We start from the raw sequence: 19,945 nt of genomic DNA on the forward strand, positions 1-19,945 counted from the left end.
CTCTTCACTGAAACACTCATCTTATCAATACTTGTGTGCCCTTAAGGGGTAATTTACATCTTTCCCAGTATACCTTCATCAAAGGAGGTTTGTGTTTTTTTTAAAATGGTGATTGTTTTTGCAAGGGTTTCTTTGGTTTGGTCATGTATACCTTTGCTGTGGGACTTTTGTTATATTTGGCTTGAAGTGTATTTGAAAGCAATCTCTAATGCGTAGGGTTGCCAGCTGTCCGGTTTTTGACCAGACTGTCCGGTTTTCTGACAAATTGTCCGGTTACAAATTTCATTCAAAACTGGACATGTGAAGTCCGGATTTTGTGCCACTGCCACAATTTGTTTTTAGTATACAGCAGGGTTCAGACTGCAGTATTATTTACCTTGCGTACATTTTTATATCCAAGACGTAAAAAAGAACAGCCCTATATTGAAACTTAACGCCAGGTCAAAGGTGAACATTGAGCTGGGTTTATTTAACTATCTAGGCGGTAAGTTGTAGTTTTTAACTTAACAGTCTCGGTCTTTCCCTGTCACTAACAGTTATTGACCCCAACAACTCGTGTTTTTGGAAGCTTTCTCATATCATAGAATACAAGGGATTTGGATAATACACCTAATGCCACCCCTCCATTTTTTTTCCGGATTATCGTGGGTCGCAGTCTATTTATCCACCTAACAAATAGATGAAAGTGCTATCTGAAAAGCATCAATTTTCAGTCCACAGCAGAAACCAAATAAAGGTAATGCATATAGCATGTTATCCATTTGACTGCCACTGAATTCAGTCATGAAAAATAGACTGAATTGAACTTTTGAACCTAAAAGCCCAAATCTCAAAACTACTCCTTGTACTAAACTTTTGCCCTGAACTTTTTTTTCTTTTTTGCAGAAATGATAATTAAAAATGCGTTAGAGAAGCTTAAAGTTTTTTTTTTTTGAAACGCTTATATTTACTAAAATAGATGCCTAATGCCTTGCATGCCCTGCTGCTCACATAATTTAATACAGTTGTGCCATCTATTTTGATGCCAGCATACAAAATTAATTTTTGTCCAATCGTTTTAATGACATTTCCGAGGTCAAAAGAAAAAAAGAAAGAAAAACAATGCATTGAATTTCATTTATAATATAAATAACTACACTGACTAATATAACAATTTTAATGTTTAATGAAACCTTTAATGAAATACTACACATCCCCCCACGACGGTTAGGGAAAAAAGTTGGGACTTTGATAAGCGGCTTCTGTACTGCTTAACGCAGCGCGCATCTCAGAAGCAAACAGAGAGCAACGCAAGAAAAAAAATACACAATTCTGCAAAAATTACAAAAAAACAACTTGTCAGCCTGGTTTGTAATCCGGTATGCAGCAATGCATGGACCAATGTAAATCAATTAGCACTTGTCCATTATAGATATTGTTGCTGTCGGACCTAGAAACCATTGTCTGTACTGGATATGTAGTACATAAATACTCCGGAAACCTATGCGTGTACCTCATAAATCATTCCTCCTTATTATACCTAACATTTTCAGAAAGTTGCATTGCATTCGTCTCCAGGGCCAAAGATAGATCCGTACAATAAGTGTTAGTAGTCTGATAAGTGGATAATATTTATTTGAGGATTGACTGCTGTAACGTGAGGTGTCATAGCATAATTAAAAAACATCCTTAAATATTTACATCGATAACCTAAATTTGAGTGAATGACCTACGCTATCGTACAATAAGTGTTACTGTAGTCTGGAAAACACTGTACAAACTCTGGTATTCTGTTTCAAAAACGAAACAGACTATCGGAGTTTGTAAATCGGCTGATTTACTATGCTTTTTTAAATCAGCCGAAAGCCGGCAGCAGGAACAGAGAAAAGAGGGCGTTCCCTGCTGGGTGATGTCACCATGACATCACTAAATGGGTGGAATATGGGCGGGAGAGGGGGTAGTTTGGGCGGGATTACTGGTGACACGAGGGGTGTGGCTTTACTCTGGCTTTAGCCACGATAAAAGGTGGCAACCCTAAATGCAAGACAGTAGACTTTTCATAAAGCAGGTGATTTAGGGCTCTCAATACCATCAAACGTTTAAATCTCATCATGATCTCCTGTAGCACTCAAAGTACAGGTCATATGCTTAAACAAAACATATGCACAGAACTGAACTTACTTAATATTTCTGTTGAAAAACCAGTGAGGGGAAATGGGTAAGGTATCTAGATTTAAACCAAGACCTGTTCAAACTGTATACAGCATAAGATACAAAACACATACATGTTTAAGGAAGTGCTGCAGAATGCTTATGTTTGGGCCTTTTAGAAAACAGCACGGCGATCCAATTTTCCAAGTTGTTTAAAAAGCCAAGAAAAGAATCCAAGCAAGGCTTATGCTGTGAAAGCCAGACTGGGAAAAAAATCAAAGTAGAGCTTCCTATGTATGTAAAAAAACAAAAAAGAGAGGCAGTTTTGTTTTTTTGTTTTTTTTTACAAGTTTTTCTAGTTGTGTATTTGTTTCCTATGTACGTAAGCATGATGTCGTGTGCATTCATTGAAGTATACACCCAAAGAAAGAGGTCTGTGTATCCTGGTTATTATGAAAGTAATGACACTGCATTAGAAGACCTTCTGATCACTGATTTAATTTACATACAAATAAACAATAAACTTATAAACTTCATGCTGCAGCTCCTTTCTTTTGTGCTAAACTAAACACCCAAAGTCTATTATACTGCTTGAAATGAAAAATACTCTTTCATTAATAAAGTACATTATATGCAGTTAAAGAGGCATAATGATTAATAAGAATGCTCCAGCAATTGGGTTGGGAGGGTGGCCTAATAGTTAAGGTATTTGCCTTACAACCACAAGGTGCAGGGTTTGACCCTCACAAGGGATAACTGGCTAGGCTTAAAATGGCTCACAAGGGCAATTAGCTTAGTGCTAACCTATGAACCTATCTGTAAGTGCCACAACAAGAATGGAATCAGTATCATGTAACTCAGCTATGCTTATATGCCATAAGTACTAAAAAAAATAACAAATAACTGGTGCCAAAATCATGGACTGAAACTAAATACTAAAAAATGCATTGCTGTATTCTTTGAGAAGTCATTTATTCTGGGGAACTACTACATCGACAAAACATCCCTTAGAGTAGACCCAGTTATTCTGGATTTGGTAACTTTTGTGGGTAATGGCCTAACTTTTGAACAGCATGTGTCTATTGTCATAAGAAAGCCCATCTATATTGCATTGCTTATAAATAAAGGAATTGTGTCTAGATCTAGAGATATCATTGTTCACCTTTACTTACCCTCATTAGGATAATCATGGAGTACAATGCCCCTTTCGGCATGTATCTTTCCAGACACATGCAATGACTGGAATGCCCACAGAAATACCTTAGTAAAAGGATACAAGTCCAAAACCATATGTCCTACATGGACCAACTCAAAGCCCTTTTACTATACTTGGTATCCTACAGACTGCTACAAGGAAATATATGCTTGGCAAAAAAGGCACCCTCTGAATCAATACTGATGGACCTGCTGCATGTCAGCAAAGTCAAATGGCATCAGAAATACTTAGTTTAGAGATCTAACCCTCTTCTGCAACAACAGAAAGTTTTAGAGGGACAGGTATATAGCATAGAGGATACCACTTCTCAGGAAAAGTCACTTCATTCACATAAAACAAAGTTTATCCCATTACATATTTAAGAGCAACTTGGATCTAGGGATGGGCAACAGAAACTTTACCCCAGGACTGCCCCTGTTCTTCTAAGGGACACAGGCTGCTACTAAATGTTTTATCACATGTATGGGTCCCTCAAATTATCTATGGTATCTTCTTCTTCTTCTTTCGACTGCTCCCATTAGGGGTTGCCACAGTGGATCATCTGTTTCCATTTCTTCCTGTCCTCTGCATGTTGCTCTGTCACACCAACCACCTGCATGTCCTCTCTCACCACATCCATAAACCTTATCTTAGGCCTCCCTCTTTTCCTGTTACCTGGCAGCTTCATCCTTAGCATCTTTTTCCCAATATACTCTGCATCCCTCCTCAGCACATGTCCAAACCAATGTAATCTTGCCTCTCTGGCTTTGTCTCCAAACCTTCCAACCTGGGCTGAACCTCTAATATACTTATTCCTGATCCTGTCCACCCTCGTCACACCCACTGTAAATCTGAACATTTTTAACTCTGCCACGTCCAGCTCTGAGTCCTGCCTTTTTGTCAGTGCCACTGTCTCCAACCCATATAACATAGCTGGTCTCACTACCCTCTTGTAGACCTTCCCTTTCACTCTTACTGGTACTCGTCTGTCACAAATCACTCCTGACACTCTTCTCCACCCACTCCATCCTGCCTGTATTCTCTTCTTCACCTCTCTTCCATACTCACCATTACTCTGAACTGTTGATCCCAAGTATTTAAACTCATCCAAATTCACCACCTCTACTCCCTGCATCCTCACCATTCCTCTATCCTCCCTCTCATTCACACACATATATTCTGTCTTAGTCCTGCTGACCTTCATTCCTCTTCTCTCTAGAGCATATCTCCACCTCTCCAGGGTCACCTCCACCTGTTCCCTACTCTCACTATTATCTATGGTATGATCCCAGTTATTCTCACTAGAGTTAATATATAATTGCTGACTATGGGATGGGTAAGTTCAATCTAACACCAAATAGGTTATGTTAATTCAAGCATTAAAAGGGAAACTGGCTAGGCTTAAAATGACCTGCAGGGGGAGTTAGCCTAGTGCTAACCTATGAACTTATGAACTTATACCATCTGAACCAGTTTGTATACTTATCCATTCCTTTCCAGTTATGTGTTAAGATGCATACTAATCATCTGTTTCTGGAAAAGCCTTACTTCATTAAGCCCTCTCTTCCTCCTTCCTTATTTTTCTTTTCTATCTTTACCATCTATCAGGTTTCATGGATGTATTTTAGATACATATTTTCTAAAGAACACATTTCATTCATATCAGTATTTACTTTCCAGCAGATGTGATTGCATTATAATTTCTTGAAAGCTTATTTTATATTTTGCTTTTCACTCAGTGCACACATAGTTTTAATAAAGGACCAAATGTGTGTACATATTTTACATTTTGTATATATATATATATATATATATATATATATATATATATATATATATGTGTGTGTGTGTGTATATATACATACATACATATGTAGCTGTCACATATATACATATGTACATATAGATAGATATATAGCTACATACACACATACATATATATGAGTATATGTTGATTTATCAAAATGCAAAAACATCAACAATCAGGTGATCAATGATGACATTTCAAAAATTAGCATACTGAGAAATCACAAAAATATTTAAAAAAAGATCACAAGAGGAAATAGTCTCATTTAGCTATCTGATCACCAAAACCCCACCAGACAATTCAGACATAATTTGTCTGAATAGTGGTAGCATTGCAGATAGTTTTTTTTTTAAAGTAAAGTGCAGGGTCAAAGTTGGTTGCGAGAAAAGGGCTGAGGTTACTGGGCATTAGTTAGATGGACTAGGGGGTGGTGGTGTAGGGGATGTGCTTGGTGCAGGGTCAAAGTTAGTGGCAGGGGAAGGGCTGTGGTTACTTGGCATTACTAAGCTAGGCTGGGGGTCGTGCAGGTGAGGAGCTTTTAGTATTTTAATTACTGTAAAGTAAGTTGAATTAGTGTCACAGTACGGACCCCTGTCTTTTTTTTACCATTTCGTTTGTATTATTATCTTTACACAGACTTAATAATGTATTGTGAGTAGTAGATGCAAATACAGAACAACATCAACTATTACAAGTTTTCCAGCTCACTGACTTCTGAATGCAAAGTACCCTTTACTTATTTTACTGGTATTTACTTATGTATTCAGGGTAATGAAGCCAAACTCCTCTTTTCTACTGATGTATTGCCTGCTTGCTTGTTTATTTTTGGAGTATTTCTGTTTTTGACAGTTTTTCCTTGTTAATTGACTTTGTCAACACAGTGCAGTTTTGAAGGCTGTGAAAGCGTTGGGATCTGTGACTTAGTTGAAGAACTAGGTAGCCTGCAGTAGCTTCTTCCCATGCATGGAAAAGATTCTGTTAGAGTTTTCCATCACCACTTTACACACACACACACACACACATATATATATATATATATATATATATATATATATATATATATATATATATAGATAGATATGTATACATGCATCAGACACAACGTATATACACTATATATGGATTTACATGCACAAATAACATATATACTGTATATATATATATATATATATATATATATATATATATATATATGTGTGTGTGTGTGTGTGTGTGTATATATATATATATATATATATATATATATATATATATATATATATATATATATATATATATATATATATATCAAATGTATGATACCTGGTTTACTATGGTAATAATAATCCCTTGACCAAAAAATCATGACCACAGAATCTCTCTACTAGTGTGGACCCAGGAAAAAGTGCTAACATGGGTCTTGCAGTGGGGGGCAGGTGTGACAGCATTTCAGTTTTATTATAGTATGGTCTCAGGATTTTGACTTTCATGAGTTCAATTTTCAGTACTACCATAGTAAGCCATACTATGTGTATGTGTCTGTGCATGCATACATGTATGTACGTATATGTGTGTGTGTGTGTGTACGTGGCACCCGTGCGAGCGGGTGTGTGTGTGTGTGTGTGTGTGTATATATATATATATATATATATATATATATATATATATATATTTTTTTTTTTTTCCTATAATTTATTATGCACACGTACGCATTAATTTTTTCTGACATTCAACATCTTTCCAAAAGAGACAGGAAAAACATTTATAAATTATTCCTTTCTGGGCTTTGGACAATCACACTTCTTAACATCATATCTTACCTGACTGTGCCTTTGTAAACGAATTCTCAAAGAGCAGCACATTTCAATCATTTGTATAAGTTCTGTTCGTGTTATTGGAACTTCTGGAGAGTGATTTTCATGTCCAAGCAAAGTCCTATTTGCAAATACAAAAGAAATCCCAGACAAGGATTGTCAATGGCAAATAAACTAATTTGAAAGTCTGTAAAACAACATACAGACACGTTGAATGTTGCTATACATGAAATTTCTCAAAACAGATTAGTTTTAACATAAAAGACATCAGAAATACTCTTTCGGCTGTTCTCGTTAGGGGTCGCCACAGCGGATCATCTGTTTCCATTTCTTCCTGTCCTCTGCATCTTGCTCTGTCACACCAACCACCTGCATGTCCTCTCTCACCACAAAAAAAGAAATGTGCTTTACAATTCCACACTTCATAATTCAAAATGTTCAAAGGAAATAATACTACCAACCAAATCTCTCTAAAAGATAAAATAATACTTTAACTTTGATTTCATAAATCTTGGAAAAATATCTATCCAGAAAACTGAACAACAACAAAGGACTACAACTGAATAACTACAAACTGTAAAAAACAGCTGTCATTACTCAGTAATTCACAAGTCAAATAATGCCATGGTTCAGTTTAAAAAATCTAAACACTAAATTCACGGTCTCTATGAATCAAATGAAGAGCACTGCTCTGAACATTCCTGTTTATACTTCTGAAGCATTATGCGCAAAGGGGGGGGGGGAGTACAGTTGTGTAAAGTCTTAACATAGCAGTAGATGTCCTTCTCTTCACTGTTGCAGTATTCATAACCAAAGGGATCTCCTGCCAAGAACAGCCCAATTTCCGGTCGGTATGCCAAAGCCTTCAGTACTAACAGGCATCATGCATTACACGTATGCTCCCTGAGCAAGGCATAGGCATAAAGGTGACATAAGGACGCACACAGTCAGAACTGGAAAAGCCCCAGGAGGAACAAAATATCCCTAGGGACAAGGAAAAACATGTGCGTTCAGAAAGATAAAAAAAAAAAAAAAAAAAACGGGGAAGAGCCCCTCAGTCAGAAAGGCAAGAAAGAAAAAGGCTAGAGCAGAGGGGGTAGGAGGGAGTGAGTGAATACTGCAACAATGAGAAGAAAGACATTTACTGTTATGGTATAACTTTACACAACTGTATTATGTCCTTCAATATCACTGTTGCAGTATTGATAGTGAAAGGGGAGAACAAAAGCTCAAGAGGAAGGCTGGGAGTAAGGCAGCATGGAAGAGCCCTCCAGAAACTCATACAGTATAGTACTGGCAAAGCCAGCTCTGGAAAAAACTCCCAACTTGTAATACTTAGCGAAAGTATGAACAGATGACCTATTAGCAGCCTTAAGGATGAAATTGGTATCCAGCCCCTCAAAAAAAGCACCAGGGAAGGCAACAGCCCTGCTAGAATGAGCCTTTACTGATGAGGGAAGACATTTTCCACTAAAGAATAACAAAAGGAAACGGCCTTAGAAATGCAGGAAGAGATGGTTTGCTTAGAAATGGCCAAAACCCAAAGTCCTGGGATGAAAAGAAACAAAACGCTGCTCACATTTGTGAATAAAAAGAACTTATGTACTCACCATAACTTTCCATATGTGTTGTCCATCTCTACTTTCATTCTTACTAGGTTGGGTTCAGAGCCAATCCTCGGATCCATCTCGGCCTTTACTTCCAAGTTCAAGGCTCTCTGCCAGCTCGTGGCTAAATCCCTATCCCAGCATGCACTAGAACCCTCTCCAGATCTTGTTTGCCCTAATTATAAGGCTATAAGTACTTCCAATGTAGTAAGCAGAGGCTGATGAAGAAGGACAGAGGACAATGGTAATCCAATTGTGTAGACTCAGTCTCCTAAGAGTAAAGAAGGGAAGGGGGAAGGAGGATGGGATGTAAGAATGAAGGCGAAGACGGACAACATACATGGAATGTTATGGTGAGTACATAACTTCTTTTTGTGATGTTGTCCTATCTCGCCTTCATTCTTACTAGGTTGGGATAGCGTTCCTAGCACAGAGTCTCGGGTGGCTCAAGGGAGAATATTCATCAGAATCGTGGATCCAAAAGAGGCCCTATTCCTGGAGGCCAAATCAACTTTGTAACTGAGTGATAAAAGTATGTGGTTTAGCCCATGTTGCTGCTGCACAAATGGTATCAACTGGTAATTTAGCCAAAAAGGCTGATGAAGTTGCATTTGCTCTTGTAGAATGGGCTTTAACTCTTCCTGGAAGTTTTTTATTTTGAGACTTATAAACATTATACAGTCTTGAAAGCCATTTAGAGACAGGAGATCCTTTCTTTGAATCTGAGAAAGAAACAAATAACTGATCAGATTTTCAGAATTCTGCAGTTCTGTGTAAGTAAAATCTTAATTGTCTATGTACATCCAGTTGATGTAACATGTATTCCGACTTGTTTTAATAATTTGGGAAGAAAACTGATAATTCTATAGTTTGTTTCAAATTTGTCTCTGAAGTTACCTTGGGCAAAAAGGAGGGATTTGTTCATAAGGACACCCTGTCTCTATTGAAAAGCAAGTATAGGTGCTTTATGGACAAAGCTTGCAACTCTGACATCCTTCTAGCAGATGTGATTGCTATCAAGAAAATGGTTTTCCAAGTCAAGAATTTTAATTTGCAAGACGATGCTGGTTCAAAAGGAAGAAAAACTATGCGGGAAAGGACACAATTTAAGTCCCACAGTGTGGGGGGGGGGGTCTCAGATAGGTGGTCTTAACAACAAGGTACCCTTAAGAAAAGCTTTGCATAGTTTGTGAGACATTATGTTGGAGCCCAAGTCTCAGAAATGAAACTTGGAGATTGCTGCTAGCTGAACTCTGATTGTAGCTGCAGTAGCTCCATCATTAAACAGTTTTGTTAGGAAATGAAATCCAGAATGAAACTGATTGGAACAAAAAAGGCGTCTATATTATTGTGAGTAGCCCATAAGGAGAATCTTTTCCATTTGCTTTTATATATTTTTCTTGTTGAAGCCTTATGAGAAGAGAGTAGAATGTGTTTAACTTTACGGGAGAGGTTTGGAACCTGGCTATCGTTGGAATTGGAGTAGCTAAGCTGTCAGTTTAAGGGTCTGAAGGGATGGATGGAGAGTTCCTGATGCATGAGTCAGAAGGTCTGGAACTGGGCCCAGAATCCATGGTTCCTCTCAAAGATGAGGCAATAGGAAGGAAAACCAGATTTGAAGAGGCCATTATGGAGCAATGAGTATCAAGTCCCTTTCCAAACGATTTGATTTCTGGAGGACTTTTGGAATTAGTGGGAAGGGGGGAAAGCATGGAGGAGGCCTGGGGGCCAATCATGGACAAGTGCATCCCTTGGTGACTCCCCCAGAGGGGGGGGTAAGGGCAAAGTAGCTGCTGCCACTGACATTTGTGGATGTCGCAAAGAGATTGCAGCAAGGCTGGCCCCATTTTCGGAAAATCTTTTCTGATACTTCTTGATTTAGGGACCACTTGTGAGGCATCAGAATCGTTCTGCTGAATCTGTCTGCTACTAAGTTGGATTTCCCTGAGATGTGCACTGCTACCAGAAAACATTGGGAGGAGGTTGCCCATTGCCATACTCTCAGGGCCTCTCAACAAAGGGGGTAAGATCTGGTTCCTCCTTTTTTTGTTTATGTATCATACAACTGACATGTTGTTTGTCTGGATTGCAATAGTTCCCGGAGGAAGAGAGTCCTGAAATGCTTGCAAAGCTAAAAACATTGCTCTCATCTTTACGACATTGATGTGAAAGTGGGCCTCATGATCCTGCCAGGTGCCTTGGACTGTCTTTCCCAGATAATGCCCCCCCACCCAATCTGAGAGGCGTCCGTGGTCACTGTGGCCACTGGTTGGGGAAGTACAAATGGTCGGCCTAGAGTCAGTTGAGTGGAGTAAAGCCACCAATGAAGATCCTTCTTGCAAGTTTCTGTTATGATTTTATGAGACATTTGCAGTTCTTGCATCGACCACTGAGTAGATAGCAGCCACTGAAGAATTCTCATGTGCAGATGTGATAGTGGGATCAAGACTATTGCTGCTGCCATGGTTCCCACAGCTTTTAGAACCATCTCCTCCTTGCTTTCCCCCCTTCCCACTAATTCCAAAAGTCCTCCAGAAATCAAATCGTTTGTGCTTTCTTCCTCTCAGAGGTATGTAACCTCATGTCTTAGTACTTAGATCCTTTCTGGAAGTCTTGCTGTCATTTGTGTTAAATGTAATTCTGCCACTATCAATATCACATGCTGAGAGCACAATAAGGCAGACTTCTTGTAGTTTATTGTAATCCGTAGGTGGGAGCAGAGTTGCAAGGTTGTGTCCCTTGTTTTTATCAGAAGATGCCTGGTCGTGGCGGTTAGGAGCCATTGTCTAAATATAGAAACATTCAGAATCTTAGATGTCTCAAGTCCCAGCTGAAAGCGCAGTTGTCTCCTGGATCGCCTGTCCATTTTTATGTGGTAGTATGCATCCTTGAGATCTACACAGCACATCCAATCCTCTTTTTTCAGGAAAGGGAATATTGACTGCAATGTTACCATCCAGAACTTGGCCTTTTTACTGATTTGTTTAGAATGCTGAGATCCAGAATAGGTCTCCAGTCCCCTGTTTTCTTTGGAACTAAAAAGAACCTTGAGTAAGTTCCGGATCCTATTTGGTCTGCGGGGACTTTTTGGATAACTCTTTTGTGGAGTAACTTTTGAATTTCTAGAGTTGCTCATTCCTTTTGACTGGGTGGGATGTCCGGAACCTTTTTTAACTTCGGAATGGGAAGGGAAAAACGGATGGTGTAACCTCTGGATATGATGCTTTGTACCCATTTGTCTTTTGTCAGTTGTTGTCAGGCTTTTGCATACAAAGATAGGCAACCCCCGACTACCTCCAGAGCTAAACAGTCAGTTCTCCATTCAGGAGTGCTGAAAGGGCCTACCAAAGAAAGATTCTCTGTCACCCTGATTCTGCAGACCCCCCTCTGCTGCGAGGTCAGCATCTTCCATTATTACATCCCCCTCTGCCTCTGGGAGAAGTTTCACCATGGGTGTCCTGAAAAGATCTTGGAGATTTCCGGAACTACATTTTACCACTAACTCTCTGACCTTTGGGATAAGGTCTAGTAGGCATGGAAAAATTGACTATGGCAGACAGAGTCTTTCCCTCTTATTCACACCTGGTGAGTGTGTCCTTAACCTTAGGACTGAACAAGGATGACCCGACAAAAGGGAACTTTACAAAGGAAGTCTTAAAGGGTTCCACGAAGTCACATAAGTGCATCCAAGAATGCCTCCTTAGGAAATTCCAGAACCTGCTGCTCTACTTGCTCTATCAGCTGCATATGATATGAGCCTCATGGATGCATTAACTACTGAATTTAAGGTAGTGAGCTAACTGGATACCGTGTCTGTAACCCCTTCACCTACTGAACCTTGGAGGGTATCTCCTAGCTCTTTCAGGAGATAGCTTTGCAGTGTCATAAAATGAGTGAGGTAGTTCAGTGATCTGAGAGAAAAAGTCACTGAAGAAAAAAATGTACTTTCCATACCTGTCCATAGTACGAGACTCCTTATTCAGAGGACGGACAGAAGAAGATGTCTCTGAGAGTTTCTTCTTGGTGGCTGCTGCCACAACCATTGCATCTACTAGGACTCCCTTGATTAGAAAAAACCTTATCTGAGGGGGATGTAATAAATTTGTTTAGCCTTCTAGGAACAGGTACCACTGAATCTGGGGACTTCCATGCCTTTTGAGAAACTAGGTCCATGAGTTCATCGAAAGGTGGAGACACCCAAGAGGTGTAAGGGTGAGATCCGAAACCCTGAAGGTATACGTATTCCTCAGTGGAAGGGTTGGTGGACTTGCAGCCGCCTCTCTGCTTTAGCATTTCCAGGATGGTGACCATGGGGACCCTTCAGCTTCATCGATGTCCGTATCAGAAGTGATGGACTCCTCTGGGGAGTCTACATGCTTCCTCTTGCACAGCCTCTTTTGAGGGTCCTCCTCAGAAGGGTACTCTGGGGAGGTTACAGAAGACTGGGATATGCCCTGTGAGGCATCCTGAGGCCTAGGATCTCTGCATCCCCATGGATGTAGGGGTATAAAGGCAGACACTGATGCTTTAGAGGAAGGAATATCTGGAGATGGTTTGTGGACCTGTCTGCAGAGACAGCACCCTCCTCATTACCTTGAAAGCACCCCCGTCCCTGATCCAAGGATATCCCTGGATCCGAAGACGCCGAGAAACCCCCTGGAACCAAAGAAGATGGACCTGAGGTAGGAGCCGAACTCAGCCGAGCTGAGGCCCTGAGAGACAAAGTGGGATCCGACAAATGTCTGATCTGACTTGCCCCTACACCCGAATGGAGAGTATTGGCTCCTAGACTCCTCCAGCTCTGATGGAGCCGAGGACATCCAAGCCATGGTCAGATCCATCAAACCTGTGGTAGGTCTCACATCCGATGGTTCCAATAAGACCAGCTCTGGATCTCCCGACTCCAAAGCCAAAGGTTGGATTGAAGGAGGAACTGGAGCAGTAAAGGATGATGTTGTAGGATCCAAAGCCCTCGGGGTCAGATCCAACAGTTACTTGGCTAGTGTCGGTGTCCTTAAGAGCTTCTGCACCACCCGATCCACATCATCATCTGATAGACACCTAGAAGACTGAGTCGAGGGGTGGAGGATTTTGACTTTTGCAAAACTGGAGATTTAAGAGTAGGGGAGATTGGTTCCAAGGTTGTAGACCTGCTCCTTAATTTGAACTCAACCGGCACTGAGGTAAAAGGTGTCGGAGCTGATGAAGTTTTGTCAGATCTGTTAACCTTCGCATCTGAGGAGGATCATTTTTGAAACTTTTGTGTCTGCACCAATAAAGTGGAAGAGGAAGACCTCTTCTCAGATTTAAAGACTTATCAGACTTAGAAGAGGGGGACTTGTCAGATTTGGATGAACCCAGACCTTCTTCCAGCGCCTCTGAGAAGGGGGTTTTAAAAGTCTTTTCAGGATTAATTTGCTTTTCCTCTCCGGGAGTGCTGTATGACTGAAAATGTGACAAATACAGCACTACTCCTGGAGATGGATGGCCTCATGGCAATAAACACAGTGGGCATTTTCTGTCCACATTTGTCACATTTTTTGAAACCCATCGGTTTCGATTCCTTGCCAGACATTTTGAAGAATAACTACACAATAGAAAAAACAGAATAGGAACTTTTTTTTTTTTTTAGGCAAGATATATAGCTAAGCTACACCCTCTAATGTAAATGGGTGAAGCTATAGAGAAAAAAGGGAAAAACACAAGGGAAGGGGAAGTGGCAAAGCCCTCTACTTAAATGGGCTTTGCCCAGAACAAACAGAAATAACAAGACAAAAAAAAAACCTCTAAGTTAAATGGGCTGGGTTACAGTACTCTCTGATAAAGACGCCAGAGATCCTGAACCTTGAAAGAGCTGATGGAGGCCCCCTATACACTGTCTGAGGCATCTGTAAAGAGCTCTTGAGTCAAAAATGGAACTTGGAAAGGAAACTCTAGGTTGAAAGAAAACTGATGAATCCACCACTGAAGTTCGAGCTTGAGACAGGGAAGAAAAGGTACCAAGAAGTTCAGGGGGTGGCAGTGTAGAAGACACATTAACTTGAGGTAGTGCTAAAGTTTCCTCATGTGGACCCTGGCCAGAGTGAGCATGGGAATGATGGAAGCCATGAATCTGAGAACCCTGAGTAATTCCCTGGCAGTGACTGAATCCAGAGGAAGAACAGACTGAAAAAAAGCAGTGAGAGTCAGGGCCTTGGGGGCAGGCAGAGAAGCAGCATGTGGATGGTCTGAAGCCTGCAGCCAAGGAAAATATGATTTTGAGAAGGCATCAGAGCTGATTTCTGGAAGTTTGTGGTGAAGCCAAAACTCTGTATGAGGGAAATAGTAAACGTGAGATCCTGAAGTAGAGCAAAGGGAAAGAAGCTTGAATGAGCAGATAGTCCAAATAGGGAAAGATCTGAAATTCCATCATCCTGCAAAAGGCAAAGACAGAAACAAGGCATTTGGTGAATACTCTTGGAAAAGTAGAGAGGCCAAATGGTAAAGCAGAGAACTGAAAATGCAAGAAAGAAACAAAAAAATGTAAAAAAATTCCTGAAAAGGGGATGGATGGGGATATGAAGGTGGACATCTTTGAGATCCAGAGAAACCAGAAAGGCTTGGGGTAGAAGAAGGGGAAAAATTGTCTGAAGTAACAATACCCAAAAGGAAGGAATATTCAGAAAGGTGCTGAGCTGGGAAAGATCCTGAATTGGTCTCCTTGTGCCCTCCTTTCTGGGAACCAAAAACATTCTACAGTAAAAAAAAAAAAAGCCTCTCTACCAGGGCAGGTGATAACCTGGACCAAAACAAGTATGGAGCACCTCTGGGAAAAGAGGAAGTTGTTCTCAAGGAGTTTTTGGAATGCCCAAAAAGGGGAAAGGGATTTCCATACCATGAAATGTCCCACTGGATAATGGACAAGACTCAATAGTCTGTTTTAATCTGTAACCAATTTGGAAGAGATAAGGAAAGACAAAGGGATAAGGGAGATGGACCAAGAGAAAGGGGAAACAAATTGTCAAATGGAACCGGGATATCCTGAAAAGCAGGTTTCTGGGTGGTAGTGGTCTGAACAGATTTAGCAGAAGGCACATATCTAGAACCCTTTTTTTCCCTTAGGTGCAGAGTGAGACTGCCTAGGAAGTAAGGTAGATTGGGAAGGCTAATAGCTTTAAAATTTGGGAAAAGGAGAAACAAAACCATGTTTCAACTCATGCAAGGCTCTGCCCTTATCCTGGAGAGGAAAGTTCAGCAGCAGCAGTACCAAAAAGACTGTTATCATCCAAAGGAGAATCTAACAGTTTGGCCTTAATGTCATCAGGCAAAGACTGTAGATGAAGCCAAGAATAATGCCTCATAACAGAACCAAATGCAGCAGCCATGGAGAAGGCATCAGCTGCATTGTAGCTGAATTTGATAGACTGGCAATTTGAGAGGTGCAGCCTAACAAGAAAGGTCAGAAGTCTTTTCCTCAGAGTCGGAAAGGTCAGTAACCACTTTGGAAACCTGAGAAAGGAGGGCCAAAACACACCTGGTCATATGAGTTTGGTTGTTGATGGCTTGAAAGGATAAAATGGCAGCAGGGTAAATCTTTTTGCTCAGCCTCTCCATAGCCCTACTATCCTTATCTGAAGGCAGCAACTTTGTAGTGGAGAAGGGTTAGCAGGAGGGCATTTATAAAGAAATTTACACTTGTCAGGCACTTTGTAAAATCAAACAGATTTCTTGGGTAGACAGGGGGCTGAGAATCAGAGCCAACAGGTATCAAGGAGGGCAGCCAGAATAGGAGAAACAGCTGGTAACTTAGGAGACTCCATCTGAAAGAGCTCATAAACCTTTTCTGAATGTCAGAGACTTGAGAAAATCCCACTTATAAATTGATTATCATGCAGGCAACAGTATCCCCAAAGTTGAGTTCCTCCAAAGGGGAATATGGGCTAATAGAATCCTCTTCCTCTGAACCATAGTGCAAGGGGGAATGAATTTGAGAAGAGTAAGCCTGGGACTCTTCCCCAGAATCCAGATCCTCATCTGAAGAATCTGGTTCCCTGGGTCTTTTAAGAAGAGTGAAAGATCAGGAAGGGCAGACACATATACCTCCTGAGGAGGCTTTAAAGTCATAAAAACATTGAAATCCTGCTCATTAAAATACTGCCATTCATATTGGGGATCCTTAATAACAGAGGAAATATATTTGGTTTTCTCTTTCTTTTTCTCTGGGACATTCGCACGAAACACCCTCGGAGGGTTTGTCCCCTGGCAATACTGAATATGTGTGGAAGGAATCTTCTCCCTAACTAAAATTTGCAGAATCCCTAGTGGTCCCTTGGATGTAATCAGCTGAGGTTCCCCTTCAATTTCAGTAGTAGACATTGTAAAGTCTCTGAGGATGTGCGAGAAGTTGGATCCATGCAGGCCTCCAATGGGGTTCCAGCAGAGGAATCCAAGGCAACCACCTGATTATCCTCTGGGCTTTCACTAGCCTCAAGAGAGATATCCAGGGGAGGTTGGACAGCAGCCATATCAGACCCAAGTTGTTTGGCCTTTTTCTTGGCAGATGGCTGCCTCCGAGGTGGGAAGATTCTACCATAGCACTTTGAGCTAACAGCTTAAGACACTGGATTTTGAGGCATATAGGTAAAGAGGAGAGATGACTATGTAAGGTCTTAGGGACAAAAGACTACCAGACAGAATACTGTGTATGGTCATAGGAAGCACCCAAACAGAAAAGACACTAGTCATGATGGGCTTTATGTGGAATCTGCCTCCCACACTGACATTTTCCCTTTCTGGATGACATGAACCCAAAAATATTATGTGAAACATGGTTTAGTGACCAACATTCAATGATGGTGTTCAGCCTGGTGGCAAATAAGTTCTCAGTGTATACATCTGTATGTCACCTTTATGACCTATGCCTTGCTTGGGCAGCATATGTTATGATGTACAATGTCTATTAGTACTAAAGGCTTTGGTACACTTGGCTGATGTTGGGCTGTTCTTGGCAGGAGATCCCTTTGGTTATGAAAACTGCAACAGTAATATGGAAAGACATCAGAGAGATCCTTCAGCAATGCTACTTGGTGAAAGGCTAGAAGGACAGGAAACTTAATGGCACACAGTATTAATTCACTCATTTACTCTGGCATTTTTTTGATGGTGCTTATTACTTTGTCATAAAAGGTAACAGTGCTGAACTATCACTGCAACCCTACTTAAAACAGAAGTTGAAAAAGCAAGGCTTGGTTGTGGCCATTCTATAACCAGGACTGCAATAGGAGATTAGATGTAAAACAGGGATTATACATATAACTAGGAACAATAAGCTACACGGATTTCAGAAATTACCACAATGGACTACAAACAGCTAACCAATTATATGGGTTTACTGAAAGCCTTAAGGTAGAAAACAGTGCAGATTTAATTCTGAAGTGGAATAAACCACTGTTTGCCTTTTGTTTGTGCCAGTGTGTTAAGTGCATACACACACAATTATATGCTGCAACTTTTTATACTACACTTCTGTACATATGAAGTTCTGGGCAGTACATTTGATATTAACAACAGTATTCCAACATCATTCACAAAATTATCAGAAAACCAAACTGTCCTTACTGCAATGTGTTGATTTGCTTTCTGTTCTGAAACTATGCCAAGTGAAAAATTGTTCTTTGTTTTATGCTACAGAGATCCGTAATTTTCATTACATATTCTCACCGTAGTCGCTCAGTTAAAGAATCCAGAGCACTTTCTACTTCAAGGATGTGAACAGCCCGTGAAGACAGTCCTTCTGTCAGCAACACTACCTATAAATATATTAAAAAAACATTTAGGGCAGTATACTATGCAAATGAAAGTTCAAGTCAAGCTAAGCAATAAAGTACAGTATGAGTGTTGTTATAAATATGTAAGGTAAGCAACAGGGTTGTACACCCCAAGCTCTTGTATGCAAGACCAGGGTTCATTGCCATAGTGAACAATGGGAATCAAAATTTATCAAGGTGAAACTGCGGGATACAAGGTGTATATTCTACCACTGCCCACTGTGAGTTTCATAAAAAGATTTTCTGATGCCACCAAGAAAGACAAGTACTTACCTAGTTCTGAAGATAAACATGAGATTCAAAAGTGTTTCGATACCACAGTGAATAAAACAGTCACATGTTGGATATAGTGCAAAATCAGGATATTCAGCTTATCATCTGGGAGCAAAGGAAAGCAATTACCTTCATTTGTATCTGAGAAATGAATTGTCCAGTCAGGAGACCGTTAAATAAAACAAACATGTAAAATAATAAATCTGAATGTACTTTCCTTTTAATAAGGAAACACTAAATTCTAAAAAGAGAGGAATTTAAGAAGTAGTGAAAATGATTTGAGAGTTATTAGGGAAGATACAGATTCATTTAGAGGGGATAGCTATTAAGTGGGATGAAACTGAAAAAAAGAGTTTAAAACAGGATTGGAATAAAAAAAACAAGTAAGAAATAATAGGAATTATTCTGAGTGGTTGACAAAGGTTAAAGTATTACAGAATAAACAGACTCTCACAGAACAGGAAGAGGAGCAAGAGAGCTAAAGGGAAAATAAGAGAATATTTGGATAACATACATGAGTTTAGAAAGTTTGATGTTAAACAACTATTTTTATAACAACTCCAGAGCACAAAAACGTTTAGCACAATGACTAAGGCAAAATAAGGCAGAAAGAGTGGTTTCCAAACTTGGGCAGCATAAGACATGAAAACATACCAGAGATCCTACATATGTATTAAGATGTTTTAGAATTATTTATGAAAATGTATACAAAGCAGAGGAATGTGGAAACAAAGAAAAGGCACAAATGGAAATATTCATGTAACACAATTATGCCAAGGTTAAAGAAATATGAGACTCAACAATTAATAACTAAGACAGGAAGAGATGAGATAAAAATGGTAATGTTTTATCATTTAAAAGGGAAGTCTCCAGGAGCAGATGGTATTTCTGTGGAAATTTAGAATGTGGGAGGGGCAAAAACATAAAAGACCTATAAGGTTTTGTTTAAGAGTATTTTAAAAGGTGAGGAAGTACCAGCATCTTGGAAGAAAGCTGTGGTAGCTGTATTAGAAGGTAAAGAGCCTTCAGATCCAGCTTCATATAAACTTTAACATTAAGCCAGAAAAAAATAAAGTCTTTTAAAAATCAGAGGTTGAAATGAAGAAAAAGGCAGGCTGAATATGAGACCGCTCAAGAAAAGATGTTTAAAAAAAATAACAAAATTAGAGGACACAGCACATTGGGAAAACCTGAGATTTTCTGCTGTACCAGAGAAGCTGGAAGAAACAGACTGTATTAACTTTATAAAAGCACAAATAATCAACTGAACTAGTATTCAACAGCAGGAGTTATTAACTGAAACGGCATATTGTGTATGCTCCAAACCTGGCCAT

At 39.9% G+C, this 19,945-nt stretch overlaps 1 protein-coding gene across 1 annotated transcript in view; it reads right to left on the minus strand.

Moving 5' to 3' along the window:
- Positions 1 to 19,945, minus strand: part of LOC122795642 — a 2,207,893-nt gene that overhangs the window by 1,295,908 nt on the left and 892,040 nt on the right. The window contains exons 5-6 of the mRNA XM_044063913.1: positions 18,232 to 18,320; positions 6,932 to 7,046 (exon numbers count right to left, since the gene is read on the minus strand). Of these exons, the coding sequence (XP_043919848.1) occupies positions 6,932 to 7,046; positions 18,232 to 18,320 (204 nt within the window). The remainder of the gene's footprint in view (positions 1 to 6,931; positions 7,047 to 18,231; positions 18,321 to 19,945) is intronic.

Source organism: Protopterus annectens, chromosome 2.part2 (genome assembly GCF_019279795.1).
Source record: "Protopterus annectens isolate FY-2018-M chromosome 2.part2, PAN1.0, whole genome shotgun sequence".
Lineage (NCBI taxonomy): Eukaryota > Metazoa > Chordata > Ceratodontiformes > Protopteridae > Protopterus > Protopterus annectens.